The 20,005-nt window shown below is 38.6% G+C and overlaps 2 protein-coding genes across 2 annotated transcripts; one reads left to right on the top strand and one right to left on the bottom strand.

Annotated features, from left to right (window-relative positions):
* Positions 1–806: 806 nt before the first annotated feature.
* Positions 807–3,615, bottom strand: LOC119731712. Its single transcript, XM_038204931.1, has 2 exons — positions 3,109–3,615; positions 807–2,800 (listed from the first exon to the last, which is right to left on the bottom strand). Exon 2 carries the CDS (start codon positions 2,719–2,721, stop codon positions 1,327–1,329), a length of 1,395 nt encoding a protein of 464 aa, XP_038060859.1. The 5' UTR covers positions 2,722–2,800; positions 3,109–3,615; the 3' UTR covers positions 807–1,326.
* Positions 3,616–8,103: 4,488 nt separating this feature from the next.
* Positions 8,104–11,115, top strand: LOC119732244 (calcium-binding protein P-like). The gene is made up of 2 exons (XM_038205684.1): positions 8,104–8,288; positions 9,184–11,115. Exon 2 carries the CDS (start codon positions 9,268–9,270, stop codon positions 9,676–9,678), a length of 411 nt encoding a protein of 136 aa, XP_038061612.1. The 5' UTR covers positions 8,104–8,288; positions 9,184–9,267; the 3' UTR covers positions 9,679–11,115.
* Positions 11,116–20,005: the final 8,890 nt, after the last annotated feature.

Raw genomic sequence — 20,005 nt, 5'->3', positions numbered from 1 at the left:
CAGGTAACCCCCCCCCCCCCATGTCATTTACATTAATATTAGAGCTTTATGCGACACCAATCTTCTGTAAAGTTAGCAAAAGTATAGTTGTATTCGGCTTTTCTTTATTTTTACTGAGTAGTTGTCAGTGCCAATGTTTTTATGTTATTACATATACTTTATGTTCCATCAAATCAGCAATAAATTCTCAGTCAATTATTGACAATAAACTCATCAACCAAAAAGATATCTTTCGTCTTGGTACCAAGATCCTAACTTTCAAGGGTTCCCCTTTCACCGAACCCTTCCTGGGTCTTTCCCACTCTTTTTAGTAGGTCGCCCTTCCCTTCTAATCTCGACCTCTAACCCCGATGTCCCTTTGTTTTTCTGAGGATTAAACCTCTTAAAATAGAACTGAACGACCCCGATGAGTTTCCAAGTAGCGGGGATCTCTCAGAGTCTTGCTCTGGAGGGTGTGGGAGTGGGGGCTTGGGGGGCTTTGGCTAGTATCAAAGTAGGGATAACAACACACCACGCGTGGGCCTTGGTTCACCGATGATGACCCACTAAACCTAATTTAAACAAACAAGTTACAAGCTTTACCACCACGGCGCCTTCAAACTCCAAAAAAAAAACATTTGTGAGGCCCGAAATGTTGAGAGAAGTCTTATTATCCCCATAAATATAAACACTCATTTGAAAACGTGTTAACTGGTCACCGAACCCGATGCCAGCAAAAGACAAAGTTTGTTTTAATTTCAGTCTAGTTTGACTTCAGGGCTCACAAGAGTTTAATGTAAATGTATGGTTGTCAGATCATGGTCAGATTTATAACTCTTTTTTGTGTGATGTCTTTTCCTGTTCCGAATCGTTTATAGAGGGCGCCATACACTTAACACGTGCACTGCAGTTCTGAACTCGTGCACGGTGATAGGAAGATATATGTTGAAGTAGAAGTCGGAGAAAAAGCCTACATATTTCCAAACAAAACTCTAGAAGAAAAAAGGAGTAAACAACTGATCCCATAATGACGATTATTTTCAGAGAGAGAGAGACAAAACTCGTAAGTTCTTGTAATACCAAGGGAGTTTTGCAATTCGAACAAGGACAGCGTTCAATGCTTATTTCGTTTTCACTCAGCACAGCTGAATGCACAACCAATAAGAAACACTTACTTTTTTGTATTTACACAGGAAATGCTATTAATTAAATTCTTTGATCCATCAATTGATAAAAGTATCCTCTGATACAAGTTTAAGAGTGGGAATGATAACTATACTGAACTGGTCAGTTATGGCGTACTCTCAAAATAAATAAATAATCTGTTAACAAAGGTGCCACCATGCATCAACAGTTACAACACACATATTCAAGAAGACATTCTGGTAAATCTCCCATGCAATCCTTGACGCACCCATGGCAACAGCCTTCATCTTCTCTGTCTTCTTTAGTATCTCTTATGACTACTTTCCTCTTGGAGATGTTTTTGTCTTGTCGCTCTTTTTCTTGCTTAATATTTTCACTGTTGCCGTTCTTACATTGAGCATTCGTGCCCGATCCTCTCTTAATTGGACGCTCGATTTTTCGCAAATGTTCGTTCTCTGGTTTGCGTTCAAATTGCTCTTCTGGTTCAAGTATTATTTTCCCGAATTGTATGTCCAGTATGACCGGCTGAAGTCGGATTACGTCCTTAATCTCTGCTGTTGTCTTCGTATTCGGTGTTGTTGCATTCACTGGACTTGCGCAGATGAGTGACCTGCGCTTGGGCTTGGGGTTGATTGGTGGCAAACTAACCTTTGACCCTGATGAACTTTCAGGCTGCGTTGTGATTGGTTGATTCTGCGCCTGCGCTTTGGGTACGCACATCACTTGAATTTGTGGTGCTGAAAACTTCCGTTGGCTTATTCGCGTTGTAATGGGTGGGGGTGTTTGGGACCTAAACTCAGACAGTTTCATCCCAGGTGGGTTGTTTCCCGGCGCCATTCTGGAATCACTTGGTGCAGAACAAGAAGGTCCAGAGTAAGATCTTGCTCTTTCTTTAACTGTTGGTGGACGTAAATGTTGAGGTTCAACATTATCCGATACATTGTTGCAACCTTGGAGTCGAATAATTGGCGGGAAGGGTAAATGTTGTGTTTTCTTTTGAGGCAGCCGGGCGATCTGAACTTTGAGTTTATCCATTTCCTGATATACAGCGCTGTTTCTCTCTTGACCTTTGACCTGTTGTAGTCTGTCATCCAAACTGATGTGCCTTGTTCTGGGCTTGATCACTTGAAGTACATTCGTTTCATGAAGTCTGTGCGCCGACGCCGATCTGTACATTTGCACGGCTGATGGGAAAAGTGGTCTCGGGCTTTCTCGTCCGTCGCGAGAACTTCCACGTGGATTTATCATCTCATGATGATGATCCTGATCTCTTCTACTGCTTGAGAGAGATTGCAAGGAAATACACGGAGATAAAGAGTTCTTGATTTGGGACTGGGGGACCAGTGGAGAATCAGCACTTCGTGATTTTAAAAGTCGCTTGGTGACTGGTGTTGGCTGGCAACATATCGCTGGCCTTGGGATGAACTGACTCTGTTTCCCCAGCCCGGAGCAAGAAGGACCGCCATCTTGAATCCTCTTTGATTTCAGTGGGATTGAAATTGGAGGCACCGGTGCAGCGCGTCGGGGGGTCCTGGAACTCTCGAAACTGGGAACTGAACAGGTCAACATCTCGACGCTCCTACTCTGCGGCAACATCGTCGGTGTAGAACCATGCGACTAGAAGAAAATGGCCGACGCGTCGAGCGGGGGCAGCAAACACGTCTTGGCCGTCAGCCTGGGAGAAAAGAGTACATCCTTAGATTAACTGTAGATCATACGGACCGTATTATGAATTAAAGGATCAGCCAAATGGAATAAAACTATATTTGTGTGTACATAAGAGGAAAAATATAACTGCTAATAGTATGTTACTAATAAAACATTATGGAGCATTGAAGTTCATAATACTTATTCATTCACAATAGTGGCTGTACTAATACCTAAAGAAAGATAATTTGATACCGAAGGCCAACTGTTTTTGATTCATTCTTACTTTATTTCTCTGAGCCTGTTGCCCCACAAAATAGAAATGATAACGCTTACCTTACAAACTGATAATTCACTGTTCGTGCCTGCAGTTCGGCGAGCGGGTCACGTGTCGTGCCCATTATGACCTTTCATGACCCTTCCGTGAAAAATTCAAATCAGTGTCTTTTGCTCTGGTGACGTAGCATGCGTTTTAATAGTGCGTAACAGACGATGTCTCGACGGCACGGACTCTCTTTTGTACTGAAGTTTGCCAGACAGGTTAAGTGCGCATATCATTACGATCGCACATGTCTTGGCTGACACCGTTGCTGATTGTATTGTCCGAAGCCAGACTAGAAGAACAGATTAACGAAAAGGTCGTTGAAAATTATGACTAATGTGCAGATACCGCCAACATCAGCTTTACTCGAAGCTAGACTTTAACTAATCCTTTAGGGGTCAAGATTTTCACCGCAAGGAACAACCCTAAACATTGAATTTCTTTAAATATCTTAAGAAATAATCAATTCCACTTCCCTTCCTGTGTTATTGTTTAGATTTGGGGGGAAAAAATCGCTAGAATGGACAGGAAATCCAGAAAGGGATTGTATATCACCATTAAAAGGAATTTTACAAGTTTACGGCGGCTCCCTGCGCCATGTAATTTGGTCAGGAAGTGGATTTTGCCGGTGTTTTCTACCTCTTGCCAACGGCTATTGCATGTTTAACCATATCTTTTTACCAAGAATATCCAGTATAATCGCTGGCGGCCACACTGTTTGGCATCCATTCATAAACGTAGTGTTGAACTGACATTGAGTTACCGCACTTGCTAGATCCTCCTTTTTTGTGGGGTTAAATAACATATTACAAACAGCAAGAGGGCGCAGTTGCTCATGCATGATGAAAATATAACTTCTTGGGTCGTAGAGGGCGCCATTTGGTAATGTGATCTGCTCACATGATGATGACGCACCGAACCGGTGCCCCCAATAATAAAAAAAAATAACCACAGGGCAAAACTTTTCCTTTTTTTCTGCTTGAAGATTACATGGATGACCGTGATACTTTACCTTTGATCTGCGATATGACAGAACACATGCATAACAACATGAAAGATATCATAACGTGCATAATCCTCAGTGTTTGCAAATATAGAAGCAATCACCGCTTCATGATTATAGCATTTCTGGGCATATATACTGGTACTGTCGAATTTGGTTTTGTTTCCATTTTAAGCTATTTTAAGAGAAAATTGTACAGACAAACACGGGTCTATTTAAAGAAACCAGGGCCGCTACATCGTTGGTTGAAACAGATATAGTTTGTGTAACAACATAATTTTAGTGTTTACTTCGTAACGAATTTTATTGGACTGATACCCGCTCGTCATTCATCGTCTGAACATAGGCAATTGAGGATGGACAACCCGAATTACAACCCCAAAACTGACCTGCCCCCACCCTATACCTTGGCCAGGGCACCCCCTACCCGCAACAGCCATCGTACCAAGATGGCTACCCGGCACAACTTCACGTCCAACAAAAACCAACAGTGGTCGTGACGGAGCCCCTGCATCACCGAGACGGTAATGACCATGACGAAAATCAAGATTGCCAAGATGCTGTGCACTGCTGCTGCCTAGTGACGCTTTGTTGCTGTCAAGGTCTCGCCAGCTTACAATAAAGTTGGAAAAGACCTAATTCAACAAATATCTTTAAGAGATTTGTGTTACATTTTTTGAAGATGACGAGAACTATCAAAGTACAGCATTCCATTGCACTCAACTGAAAGGCAAACATACACTAAAACGCCAGGTCTCGTCTTTCACAGATCAAGCACTATAGCCTGCTGGCATCTTCCCTTACAAGAATGGACAATATAGTGGATTCGGTCACATGATCAAAATGGCAATCTCATAAGACCAATACCGAGTTTTAACATAGTTGTAAAAGCTAGGTACCACTTTTATTCGAATTTTATCGCCATCAAGTACTCAGATCATTCATCAAAATAAATTATTGTTACTATTTGGAAAGAAGACAATACAAGTAAATTTTTCTTCGGTGTGACACGAATTCTTCTAAATTATAAAACTGCTGAGCTCATTTGGTAAAAGTCGGGTTATTTTTATATACAACTTGAACCGGACACCTTCAAGTTGGTTGACGTCAGTTGAGCCAGTTTGTGCAATCACGAGGACAATAATGGCAGTCATTAGCGAGACTCAAGTCAAAGATAAGTGGGGCTAAAAATAAACTCCTTAAAGAGGCTATGTAGTCACATATATAACTTTAAATGAACAAAATATGGACCAAATGAAAACTTAGGCCCACTTGTAGATCTCTACTCTCTTTTCCTAAAGCCTTTGCTTGATGACTTCACAAAATTATGAAATAGATTTCGTGGAGGACAATTCTCATTTCTGATATCAATTCCGGTGTACGTGCATTTCTACCACATCTGAAGCAGTATCTTTAAAACGAGTTTAACGTTTATTTGTAAGTTTAAAGTGCATTTTTGAGGGTACTAAAGGTCTTCTTTTTTTCCCCAACTTTTGCAAGAGATCAAACACTGGCAAGATATAAAAAAGGCACGTGAGATTGGGTCATTATAGGTAACACGATAAGGGTATCAAGTGGTTCCGGTGGTATAATTCAGCAGAATCGGTAAAACCGAAAGAAATTCCAACGCAGAACGACATCGCGAGCACAAATTGTGATGGTCTGATGGTCTGGCAAAATTTTGTTCGCTCCTATCGAAACCCGCTCTTCGCCTCATAAAGGTAGGTATTTTATGTGTACACTCAATTAGATGTGGTGGGGATGAGAAATTCTCCCAAAAAATATAACTTTTGTGCTGCTTCTCATGAACAATTTCTGTCTGATAAACACAAGAGGGTCGTAGATTGTTTTTAGTTAAGTTATGTAGTTCATATTGCATGAGCTTTTAAAAATTAAAGAAAAAAACATACTCAGTAGTCCCAAAAAACCCTGCTGCGTTTTGTTGAAAGCACACGGGTTTAAAGATTTTTTGTCAGGCCTAGGTGTTTTACATAGCGACTCAGTTCACATAGACGAGTCAGTTCTCTGGGTTTTTTTGTGTGACATGTAGGACACTGTGTGTGAGCTTTTTCCTGTCCTGAACATTCTGCCGGTTCCTCCTGAAGTGGACTTGCGAGGTCAGCAATGAACAACCCCAACTACAACCCTCACGCCGCACCTGCTGGCTACCCGGCCCAGCCGGCCGGCTACCAGTACTCGGCCCAGCCCCACGTCCAGCAACCGGCGCCAACGGTGGTGGTGATGGATCACCACCATCACCACGACGCTCATCATCACCACGACGACCATCACCATCACCACGACGACCATCATGCTGAGCAGGCTTGCTGCTGGGCCCTGTGCGCCCTCCTTCTGTGTTGCTGCCTGGATAACCATTAAATCCCGCCACCGTGATGCATGACGTCATGACGACGCAATCATCGATGTTACGTCGTGATGACGCAATCCTGTCGAAGCTACAACTTCTTCGGGAACATGACCCTAATGATAGTTACAAAAATCTTAGGGTAATCTTTAATCAAGCTTTGAAAACAAAGATTAACATGGTGTTTACCAAAATCGGTAAAACAGAATACGTATTGGTTTCACAGAGTTAAATAATATTTCGCCCTCTAATATGTAATTACGCTAAAGCGAATCTAAAAATGCTTTGATGAAATGCCAATGACCGCCATGTTTATTAAGAACGAAACAAAGAGTGATTGCAAAATTACAATTTGTATATAGAAGTGAGAAATTGCGATGGAGTCAAGATCTCACATACTCTTGAAATAATAACATCACTGTCAATTTAAAAGTCTCTAGTTTAAAGTTAGCTTTGCCATCGAATCGCGGGATTGACGTTCCATCATCATTAATTTTTGGTAAAATATTGTACATTTATTTCATTTTCTCCTTTTTGACATAACCATCACCCACGAAATAACTTGATTTCTTTTATTCTTGTGATTCACCAATTGAAATCATCTCCTAAAGTTTATGAAACAGTTTTGTATCTTTAAATAGCACTTAAGGATTTTCAAATAGTACTTTAAGATTTTCAATAGTACTTAAACAGGACTTAAAGAATTTTAAATAACCCCAAAGGGAAACTGACTGGGCGCATTATAATAATTTTAAGTTAAACACAGAAATTGACCGGAGCAGGGTCTGAACCTGCGACCTCCGGATCACGGTTCTGAGCTATCCAGCCCTATGTTGGCGGGTATATGTTTCTATGCCAATATCTTTGTTTAATTAATGAGCCTAGTCAGGAGCAATGAACCTGAAAATGCCATTCAATTTCTTTGTTCAAGTTTAAAATTCGTGCTTAAATAGTTATAATCAAGTCAATTACAAGTCAACATGTGCTATCTAAAGTTAAGTGGTAGCTTCTGTTCGTCCCCCACCCCTTACCTGTGTTCCAATTTGTGATCTGACTGTGTTATAGCTCTATCACAACTCCGACTGAGAGGATGTCTGTTAATTAGCGTTTCCTTTGATTAAAGTGAAGAACGCATCACTTTCGTGTTATCAGTACAACTCAAGGTCTACGTTTTTGTGCTATGTGAGTACAGACAAGAGTTATTCCAGAAACTACTTTAAAACTCAAGAGGATTGTAAGCTCTCTTCTTTAAAAATGAATTTTGTGATAATTAAACAATATTTGGGCCGAGGGACCGACATGTGATTTCAAGCGACATTTAATCAAAATCGGTATAAGCAGAGAAATTAGGGATTTTTTTCAAGAAAACAATTCCCAAAACTACCTATAGCAAATGTGCGTTATACCCCACTATAGCTACCACGAGATACCGAGTCAATTGATCAGTGAGGCTACGTCTTGGAGTAAAAATAAAAATAATGCTTGCTTTCGCAGTTGACCTAGAGGCCGTGGTTGCTATGCACACTGAGACTGCGCAACCGCCATCATTATGCCACGGTCGGTTAACCTCGCATTGTGTCGTGAACAATGATGTCATCTATTATACACGAACACGGATGTGTACAGACGCGTGACCGTGACGTCAGATATACATGTACAACACAAGTGACTGTGCAGTATTCCTGTACGCTATATTTCTGCTCTCTATACTTTTCAAGGCATTTTCCAGCGACTTGTGTTCAACGTTCCTGCTTCTATATATCATCGTCTAGTGTCCAAGTGTGTCTGACTAATAATGTGAATAGCCTACTACTATCTATTACAAGGTAAGAATGTTGTAACGTGTGGAGCTCGATGTGGTCTTTACATGACACTAATGTTATACATGTATCCACACCATCTGTTGTGAATATACTATACATGTATTACACAGGTGTAGCTAGGATGATCCTAAGCGTTATGTTTATGCATAAAACAGGTGGAACTGGCATTATTTTCCTATAGCATGAGGCTTTGCCTGTAATAATATTACAATACTCTCTACCAGTATAGGCCTACATTTTTATTTCACAGACTTCGCGCCACTGCGCGATATTACATGCTGGATCATCTGTCCTAGGCGAGGCCGGCCCATTAAGTTCAAGGCCTACGAATTTTGCAAGCAAGATTTTCTGTCAAATTTGTTTTTTTATTTCTCCTCTATTAAATTTTATCACTATGCCCTATTCGTTTTCCAGAAAATTAAACAAATATTTTTTTTATTGATCTTGTATTTTGTGTAGGGACGAGTGGTGTTCATGATTCCCATGATAATGTGATAACATTTTTGTCACATTTTGTATAAAAGCACTGACACTTCCTTGTTCAGATTTGGGTGTTCCTGGTGAAATAGTTCACAATGTTTGTTTTTGAAGCGAGTCGAACTGACCGCGATGCATGTTTTTCTTGAAAAGTATGTGTTTGTACTTTCATTATCATGTTTCCTGGATTATGGATGAATGGAGTAAGTTGATAAAACTGGAAGATTTGCGCGTTGAATTTATCGATGGGAATTTGCTTCATTAGAGCATGGAGGTAGGAAACACACGTAAGAAGTGTACAGCTCAAGAGAGTTGTAATAATTATGGCGTAATTATGGCGTTTTTAAAGCGTAATACTTCCTCCAATATTTGAAATTATTACCTACGTCATCAATCATTTTCATCTTTTCCTTAACTGCAGACAGAAGATTTTGGAATCCGTAAACTCATCTACAGACGCACCTAGAATTGTCCTGTCAACGAAGGATAAGCAGTTAACTTAAGAATGGGCGAGCAACCTCCACCGTACACAGCCCAGCCGGCCTACCCACCTCAAGGCGCCTACCCTCCCCAACAAGGTGCATATCCGCCACAGAACACCTGGACACCTGCACAGGGTCAGGGTGGCTACCCGCCACCTCAGGGTGGCTACCCGCCACCTCAAGGCGGCTTCAAGCCCCAAGGTCAGGCCTATCCTGCCCAAGGCGCCTACCCAGCGCAGGGCGCCTACCCAGGGTACCCTCAAGGCGCCCCTCCTCAACAGCAGGCGCAGATCCGGCAGCCTGCGGCGGGGCCTACGGTGATCCTGGTGGACAACACGTCAGCGCAGAGGCGCCAGGACCAGCGGGACGCGGAGGATGCTTGTTGTTTAGCTGCGCTGTGCGCTATCTGCCTCTGCTGCTTTCTTGCCGATTAAACTGGAAACAGTTTTGGTGCCTATTTCACTTAGCTACAAAGCTGCAGAAATTCGATAAGCATATATCATAATTGCTTAACAATAACCGATTTCCAAGCATAATGAATTTCAAGTGATACAGACCAGGAAACATGCACCGCAGAACAGAAACGTTTGCTGAAAGTCGGTTTATCAAGTGACTACAACCCCCAATTGTGCGAACAAGTGTGGCATGTTGTAAAGACAGTTCTGGGCCTGGCAAGTTTGAGAAAATATGGATAAATCCTAAATGGACCCCAAAGTCGTTCTGTTTTGTCATTTTGAAAAATGACCTAATTTTTGGAAGTGAGGGTTTTCGTCAGTGTTGTTTATAATAGTTTATGTATATTGGTCTGCGACACGAATCCACTACTTGTTAAAAAAAAAACCCGACTGATCCATGTAATTCTTCACGGTTGAATGGATAAAATACGTGGCAATCTGCAATATATTGTAAGCATTTTGCTGGGTAACTTCCATGATTTCGCAATAGCAATTTATCATGTTACAGTGGTTTTCAAAGGCCATGAGGGACATGGTATTGTGTAAATGAAATACTGGTCTTGTATAAACGAGTCTGCCTAAAAAAAACAACCTGTCTGGCAAAGTGCAAATATGTCGTAAATTTCCTATCGATCGAAACTTTTGCTTATTGTTTAACACATGCGTGTAAAAAGCTTTTAAATCACATGCTACAACCTTTATTATGTAGGCTATAATGACTATAATTATTGATATCTTTATGTCTATTTCTTTCCTGAGTATTCAAAGTCACCGGGAAGATTTGTATCATAAACAATTACAATTGATCTGTGTTTATGCAATATAAATTTGGGAAAATTGAAAATGTTCCTCCAATTTTGCTGCAATTATTGTAAAACATGAAATTATTCGCAAGATGGAATTGGAATTTAAAACACAAAGGTTGTGCATGTTATCCCTTGATATTTTTTTCACTGAACTTGGCGTAATCTGTAATATTGTAAAATCAAAGAACTTACAGATGTTTCTTTTTATATGGTGCATATAGTTACCCAATGTTTTGGGGCAATTTTTACAAATTTGGTTTCAAACCAAAATGGTATTTCTTTTCTTTACAGTGTCAAAGTTTAATACTAATGGTGCTTACGCTGGCCAAGCTTTCTTTCTTTTCTTCAAATTCAAGTTGGGTGCCGACAAGATAATTTAGAATTAGCATCTGTGAGGATGAATGCAGTTTATATACTATTCATTTATAGAGCGCCTTTTAGCACCATTCCAAGGCTTTTAAATTTGTATTTAAAAAAAAATGACTGTAAAGTAGGTTTTAATCGTTTTAAGATATATTTCTCCAGTTTTATTGGCTATAAATCCTGAAAATTTGTATATCATTATTTTACTGACGTGCATAATAAAAAGTCCTTATATATTCGACTATGATGATCGTTTCTTCGAAAACTGCCCCCTTTCCAACGATATGCATGTAACACTGAATCTCTTCATAGTTTGTCAGTCAGGAATGATTAACATAAAGCGTATGTCTTCACAGTGTTTCACGCCACACCCAACAAGAAAAATAGGAATCCAAGATGGCTGCCCTCGTTAAATTAATAAACCGTACACTGATGGCTGTCGTTGTGGTGGTTATTTTTGCGAACGGTGCAAAAGCACAGCGTCCATGGTAATCGTCAAGCCCAGTGCACAGGCTGGTTGGTTTCTTTGTAAACACTTGGGTTGATCATTAAAATATCAAGTTTTATAAATAATCTACTAGACTCGACAGCAATAACTGATAGTACACTATAGTAATCACTAACGACTGAATCCATGGAAACGGGGCCAAAGTATCACGTACACATCAGTTACCATATCGATGAATTTTCACGCACGTAAACCGGCATGTCTATTAAAAAAAAAGGAGGGAGGAGGTAACTGCACGATTTGAAAGTGAAAAATGATTTGGTAAGTTAGGGAATAGCTCAAATCCAAAAAGACAGGATAGGCCTATTTGGAGATTTTGTTTCCCACGACGTATTTTTCGTTCTTATTTCATTCTTTCAAACATAATTACTTTGTGTAATTTTCAATTATTTACAAATCATGTAAAGCACAAAGATAGGCGACTGTGAAAGACTGTCATAACTTAGTACATCATGAACAAGCACACTTTAGGCCAATTAATTACGGAAAACTGGAAAAGGGATTTGCATAAGAAATGTTCAATTCTTTTAACCCAGAGCTGCAGATCGTGGAACATTATATTACCTAATGAACGTTGATAGTAGCTACGTACGCGCTTCAGGGATCAATAAAGGATTAGGCCTACTCGTACTGATCAAACAATACAAAATGTACATGAATTAAATAGGGAGTAATTGTTTCTTTTGCTACGCAACTCTGCATTTGAACATGTACCTGTCTTCATACCATTTGCCAAAATCAACGATAGTCTATATTTCAACATAATTGTATGTTTGGAATAAAAAAAGCACACCGTCGATCAACATTACATAAATGACTGATCAGTTGTCAACACCTTTTATCCTAAAAAAAAAAACCCTAATTGCTTAATAATAAACGTCCTCACATATCCCCTTTTACTTTAGCCGTCCATTCTACTCGATTGTCAATAAAATTACAAGGAAGTTACTGTTGCTCAAATAAATATTGATTCGCAATGAAACAAATGAATACAAACGGCCTCCCATCTCCCCTTACAGCCGTCCTTTCCACACCATTGTCAATATTTTTTTTATCATCTATGAATTTTACGGAGTCATGCGTTTTTTTGTCAACCATCTTTAGCCTTTTCGTGTAAAACACAATTTGTTGATCCCGAAATTATCGTCTAGGCATACGTTCAGGGATCAATAACCGATAAGCTTTCTCGATTAATACAAATATTTATATATGTTCTAAAACGGCCTCCCATCTCCCCTTACAGCCGTCCTTTCCACACCATCGTTAATAAAGTTACAAAGACGTCAATATCAATCGGAAAGTCGGAAACACATTTGAGAACCCACTTCGTTAAAAAATAATCGGTTATTTTGTAGGCCTACACCCCGAGAATCACTAAACGTCTGTCGATAACTTGACTCATTTATCAAGCAAAGCAAGAACATTCATACACTATATGCGTAATTGTTTTGGTTTTGTTACGCAACTCTAAATTTCAACATGTGCCTGTCTTCATACCATTCACTATTTGCCAAAATCAACGATTGTCAATATTCAACACGTAGTGGAATAAACAAAAACATCGATCAACATTTAATAAAATAATGAATAATCAGTTACCAACACCTTTTATCCTGAAAAAAAACCCACTGAAATAGTAACAAAGGGCGCCCCCGTCTCCCCTTATAGCCGTCGTTTCTACAGTATTGTAAATAAAATTACGTTTTACCATTCGTTTTCAATCACGAATAAATTATCTTGATGTATTAATTATTCCATGACATAAATATTTTTGTAGAAATTTCGATTTCATTTCACTACCCGATTTATCGATTGCTAATATTCCATCAAAATCATATTAAAACATTTTTTTTCTTCTTCAAGATGAGTGATAAAGATACAGCCAGTTATTAATATACTTTTGATTCACCATAAAATACATGAATAAAAACGGCCTCCCATCTCCCCTTACAGCCGTCCTTTCCACACCAATGTCAATAAAATGATGTTTTATCAACATTTTTGTATCTTACGATATCGGATTCGTCATCCATCTTTATAACCATTTCGTGCAAAACACGCTTCGTCTATCAAGAAAAGATCAATTATCGTCTAGGCCTACGCTCAGGGATCAATAACCCATAAGTTTACTCGTACCGATAGATCAAAACAAAATATGTTCATGTATTCTAATTGTGCGTGACTATGTCTTTTGTTGCGCAACTGTAGGCCTATTTTTGAACATGCACCTTTCGTCATGCCATGACCTATTTCAACAATGGATTATATTACCGTTCATATTCAATCACAAATAAATTATCTGCTTTACAATATTTCATGTAGTTATTACGTAACATGTTATTTTACTTTGGTGATTGTAAAGTCAGCGACTCAATTTTCCAACCAAATGTAGACCTATCGATTGTCAATATTCCACATCGATCAGAAATTAAACAAAATATTAATATATGATGAACACATGTATGATCATATAGCAATAATTTTGATCCACGATATAACCTTCGTTGGTCCTAAAATGATTGACTAGGCCTACGCAAAATTTAAAGTTATAAATCACAAATAAGTATATTAAACGGCCTCCCATCTCCCCATATAGCCGTCCTTTCCTCACCAGTGTCAAAAAATATTACAGAGAGGTTACTATTACTCAACTACACATTTTACGAGGTCACGTGACTTTTCACGTGAATCATTACCAAACATTAATTGTAAAATAAAACACACTTGTTTTATACTGTATAAGATTTGACTATCGTCCAGGCCTACGCTTCAGGGATCAAGAACCAATCACCAAATTAGCAGTGATTGATTAATCAATACAGCTTTACATTTGTGTGTGTGACTGTTTCTTTTGTTACGTAACTTTACAATTAATACCCGCACCTGTCTTGGCACTAATGGATTATCAAACCATAATAAAATTTATTTTCAATCACCAATAAATTATCCTTCATAATAATAGAAAAACCTATGAATTACGATTTTCTACAAGTAAGTCAACCGTGAATATGAATAAATGTATCTCTGAAATTTGCAGCCTGAAAGACTGTCTTATGTATTATGCAGCGCATTTTAAAACTGATTTTCTCCTTGGCACACATGATGGAGATTCTTCTCTCTTCTTGATGATAAACTTCCGAACTGACCGTCGAAAGATGTGGTCTTGATAGACATGGTTCCTATATTTTCATTAAAGGTATATTGTCAATGCAGGTGTGTTGAAGAAATAAATGCTTTCTGGTATCTTTACACTTTCAGGTGTTTCTTGAAGTACTGCATCTAAAATATTGATATTCGCCGAGGATGCCGATTTCCTTTTTTATTTGAGAAGACTGGTGATGGAGGCAGGGCACGACGAACATTTTCAACATTGCGTCTTTGTGAGACTTAACGTTGCAACAAAATGGGGGACGGTGTGAAAAGTTCTTTCTAGTTGGTTTTCCTCCCGATATTCGAAGCTTTCTGTGTGCATCCTCGAAAGTGTGTAGTTTTACTATTCGTAGATTGAGTGCCTTTGTTGAGGTTCGAAGTTTTCTTAATAATGATGATACACTGATGTCTGTGCTCAGCCTCCTGGATTATTATTCTTGATGAATTTCCTTTAGTACACTTTTTTTCTTTCTGGGGATGGTGTTGATGGAGAAGCGTATCTCTCGAGAAATATTTCTGCATACTTTTTGAAACCGCAAACAATTCACTTGCTGAAATTAGATGTTCTCGTAAAAAGATTCTAACTTTTGTAGAATTAAGTAACTTTGAAGGAGACATGGGAGAAATGTTATTTTTCTTGCTGCATATGCCTTGAAGAAGCTGTGAAGATGAAGACTACTTGACTCTCTCTCCCTGTAGAGTGATGTGACTTTGAAGGAGAAAATCTCATTTTCTTTATGCAAATGCCATGAAGAAGCTGTGAAGTATGTAACTTTGAAAGAGAAATTGTTATTTTTCTTGCTACAAATGCCTTAATTAAAGAAGCTGTGAAGATGAAGACTATACTTGACTCTCTCTATCTCTCTCTCTCTCTGCAGAATCATGTAACTTTGAAGGAGAAAATCTCATCTTAGTATGCAAATGCCATAAAGAAGCTGTGAACTATGTAACTTTGAAGGAGAAACTGTTGTTGTTTTTGGCTGCAAATGCCTTGAAGAAGCTGTGAGTTGACTCCCTCTCTCTCTCTGCAGAATCATGTAACTTTGAAGGAGAAAATCTCATTTTCTTGATGCAAATGCCTTGAAGAAGCTGTGAAGACTACTCAACTTCAATCTCTTCGTCATGAAATGATGAAAACTGTAAGACCAGTTTCATCTGAATTTATACCAACCCGCTCACACCCCTTCAAAAAGTAATTAAAAGAAATGAAAAGTGCAATCCTTCGATTTAATTAATGTATTGAGTTGTTTGTTATAATTATCACTATCACCTATTTAAATGGTTCGTATAAAGATTCTTAAAACTATATCATTCATGGTTTATGATGATAAAGAAGTATGTCGCTTGAATTAAGAAGACCTATTTAATTATTCGTTTATTCTATCGTTTGATAATTACCTAATTTCCCCATGTTAATCAAGGCCCCATAAAATGTCCCCATTGGCTGCGCAACTGCTGCAACTGCTGCCTGCTGTGCTGACCTCGCAAGCGGCACGTCTGTCACCACCTCAATAAAATAATCTATCACTCACCAATTTTCACTTATCAGCTTATAACAATCTCATCATTAGCACATCTAAGCTAACATTCTTGAAGACGGAAACAAAGTACGAAATCGACGAAATTACCGTTAAAAACGTGTCCGACGTTTACCGATACGGTCAGCGGTAGGCCTACCACGGTCACGACGGTTACGTTTCCGTCTTCAGCACACAGTTCACACATAAAACCATCCAACAAACTCTCAATTTTTCATACAACTCTCTCACATACCCACTCGCAACACCCACACAACAACCATCACCACAAAGACCTAGCATCACAACAGATTTAATACTCATGTTCATCCTTTCTTTTCACGCGCATAATACGCTTTTGCCAACGGCCCGGCCGGCTCTAAGCTTTCTGCAGGGCTGCGAGCGCTCCCTATTACCACCCCTTGAAACCCTACTAGCGTGTTTAATTGTTATGTCAAACATGTATCTTTATAATTTAATATATCTTTTAAATTTTATTTTCATTAATTTGTTTGCAAATTTGTTTACGAAAGTGATGATATGATTAAGATTCTACTTTTCTAGATCCCTAATTAATCACCTGCCCATTTACCCCGCCTATTGCAGCCAAACAAATCCACCCAAACAGCCAAAAAGCCAACCATGACTTAGGAGAACAAACATCACCAGCTGAACAAGTGGCACAAATGTCCACGTCTTGTTTATTGTGCTTGAAGAAGTGCATCTTGAAGACTGCTTGAAGGAGATGTCAATATTCCGTTTACTGGTTACGAAGGTGGAGGAGAAATACTGAAGCAACGTTCCAGTGAAGAAAATGTTCATCCTGTGTTTCACTGATGAAGTAAGAACTGTTTCTCTACGAGTTGATAAAATTGTGATTCGATGTAAACGTGCTGAAGAAGACACTTTTCGATGCAGTCGTTTAAAGTGATATTCTAGTGCCAGGTTTCTTGACAGTTTAAGTTCTTGAAATCTTGAAATCCTGACAAATTAATGATGACAGTATTCTTGTAAATCTTAAGGTTACAACAGATTATCTTTCTGATTATCAAGGTTTGGATTACATAGACTTAATCCATTGACTGCTGGGGAGACTCGAAGGAGAAATTTGAAGGAGAAATCTGTGCCCATGCACGTATACAGCAAGCAGCGTTTCTTCAAAACATGTCTTTGACCTACATTTATCTTAAGAAGATCTTGGCAATTGAAGAAGATTGAAGTAAACATGTTAGTTTCCAGCATCCTCCTTTAAGACAATAAGCTCAAAACACCTGTTTTAATATGGAAAATACCGATGATCGAAGAAGATGCATTGTGACTGTCCATCATGAAGACTTTTCTCTTGAGTTGGTTGGTGAACTTACTCTGCCGATGAAGTTAAAATGCATTATTAGCAGAACGCCCTGCTTGGGGTCCACTGATTTTTGAAGTAAAAAAAAAAGTCAAGTCAGGTTTTATCCAGCTATTGTTAGGTCTGCCTTTCAGGGATCAATAACAGAACCAATCAATAAAATTAGGTGTTATAAAGTGCGCAACTGTTTCTTCTGTTACGCAACCCTTTCATTTATACAAGTGCCGTCTCAATACCATCCGGATTTGATTACAATTCACCGTTATGGATTATCAATACCATTTCCATTCGTTTTCAATCATAAATAAATCATCCTTAGATATAAGTTATTACAGGCGTAGGGCCTGAATACTTTTGTTACATTTTTGTAGAGATGGCGAATTCATTATTTTCACAACCCGTTCAATCAATTATCAAATTACTCCATTCGAAATACATGTATGTCAAAATAACAACACAGTTTATGCGAAAACACATGAGCACATATACCTTTGATTCACCATAAAATAAATGAATAATAACAGCCTCCCATCTCCCCTTACAGCCGTCTCCCCTTACACGGTTTCTATCTTTTTTGATGTATCCTTACAGATTTTCTTAATTTTTTTAATTTACAACTCAAATATTCCGCTTAAATATGGACGCTCAAATGTGATGATTTTCTTCAAGAGGAACTTCAGAATATGCGTCTGTTGTTTTACTTGCCGAATTCTCTTTTTATTTGAGAAGTCCGGTGACGGAGGCAGGGCACGACGAATATTTTCAATAATGCACCTTTGCGAGACATGAAGTGACGTTGTAACAAATTTTGGGGACTCTGTGAAAGTACTTTCTTCTTGTTTTCCCCTGAATAATATTCGAAGCTGTGGCATCCCACAAAGTGTATTTACTTCTTGTAGAATGAGTGCCTTTGTTAAAGTTCGACGTTTAATGATGAATGATGATTCTTTGATGACTGTTCTTCTGGAGTGTTATCCTTGATGAATTTCTTTTTAGTATCCTTCTTTTTCTTTTAGTTTTGAGGATGGTGTAGATGGAGAAATGTGGTTTGAAACCGCAAAAAGAAAATCACTTGCTGAAACTACGTGTTCCCGCAAATGATTCCAACTGTTGTAGAATGGAGCAACTTAGAAGAAGAAACTGTTATTTTCATGTTGCACATGCTTTGAAGTAGTGAAGACTGCTTGACTCTATGTAGAATGATGTTACTTTGAAGAACATCTCATTTTCATGTAGCAAATGCCTTGAAGTAGTGTAGAATGATGTAACTTTGAAGGAGAACATCTCATTTTCATGTTGCAAATGCCTTGAAGTAGTAAAGACTGCTTGACTCTATGATGTAACTTTGAAGGAGAACAACTCATGTTCTTGCTGCAAAAGCCTTGAAGAAGTTGTGAAGACTTTACTTGACTTATTAAACTGATGTAACTTAGGAGAAAGTGGTATTTTGTTGCTGCAAACGCCTTGAAGAAACTGTGAAGACTACTTGCTTGTCTCAACTTCAATCTCTTCGCCATAAAACTTATGAATACATGTACTGTAAGACCAGTTCATCTGAACTGATACCCACCCACTCACATCCCTGCAAAATATGAATAGAAACATGAAAAGTACATTCCTTCAATTTAAATTATTTATTGAGCTGTTTATATATAATTATCACTATCACTTATTTAATACTAAACGGTTTGTGGAGATTCCTAACACTATAGCATTCGTGGTTTTATGATATCATTTGAATAGGCAGACCTATTTATTTAATTATTCGTTTATTCAATTGTTAGTTAACTTTTAATTTTAGGTTACTTATTTTCCCCAAGTTAATCAAGGCCTATAAACTTCCCCTTAAATTCCCCATTGGCTGCGCAGCTGCTGCAACTGCTGCCTGTGCTGAATTCGCAAGCGGCACGTCTGTCACCAACACAATAAAATAATCTATCACTCACCAATTTTCACTAATCTTAGCTTACATCTTAGCTTACATTCTTGAAGACGGAAACAAAGTAAGAAATGTACGAATTTACCGATAAACGCGTATCTGACGTTTACCGATACGATCAGCGATGGGCCCAGACACGATCGCGACGCGGTTACGTTTCCGTCTTCATTGCACAGTTCACTCATAACATCATCAACCAAACTCTCAATTTTTCATTCACCAAGAAATCTCTCAAATACCAACTCCATCACCATCACAAACACAACCACCCTCACCACAATGACCTACATCACAACACAATTATTACTCACCATCATCCTTTTTTTCGCGCGCTTTATACGCCTTCATAGCGGTTCTAAGCTTGTTTTGCAGCGCTGCGAGCGTTCCCTATAACCACCCTTCAAACCCAACTAGTGCATTTAATTGTTACTTTAAACAATATCTTTTAAAATTAAATTATCTTTTATTTTATTTTTTTATTTTAAAAGGTAAGTTTGTTTACGAAGGTGATAATATGATTCAGATTCTGCTTTCTAGATCACTAATTAATCACCTGCCCTTTACCCCGCTTATTACAACCAAACAAATCCACCCTAACAGCCAAAAAGCCAACCATGACTTGGGGAGATCAAAAATAACCAGCTGAACAAGTGGCATCCAATTCCTCATTCC

The sequence above is a fragment of the Patiria miniata genome, unplaced genomic scaffold (genome assembly GCF_015706575.1).
Source record: "Patiria miniata isolate m_02_andy unplaced genomic scaffold, ASM1570657v1 HiC_scaffold_24, whole genome shotgun sequence".
In the NCBI taxonomy this organism is placed as follows: domain Eukaryota; kingdom Metazoa; phylum Echinodermata; class Asteroidea; order Valvatida; family Asterinidae; genus Patiria; species Patiria miniata.
This window is presented reverse-complemented; position numbering and strand designations above follow the sequence as displayed.

Excerpts from the sequence above, each read along its gene's own strand:
- LOC119731712 (XM_038204931.1), bottom strand. The coding sequence starts at position 2,721 with ATGTTGCCGCAGAGTAGGAGCGTCGAGATGTTGACCTGTTCAGTTCCC.
- LOC119732244 (XM_038205684.1), top strand. The coding sequence starts at position 9,268 with ATGGGCGAGCAACCTCCACCGTACACAGCCCAGCCGGCCTACCCACCT.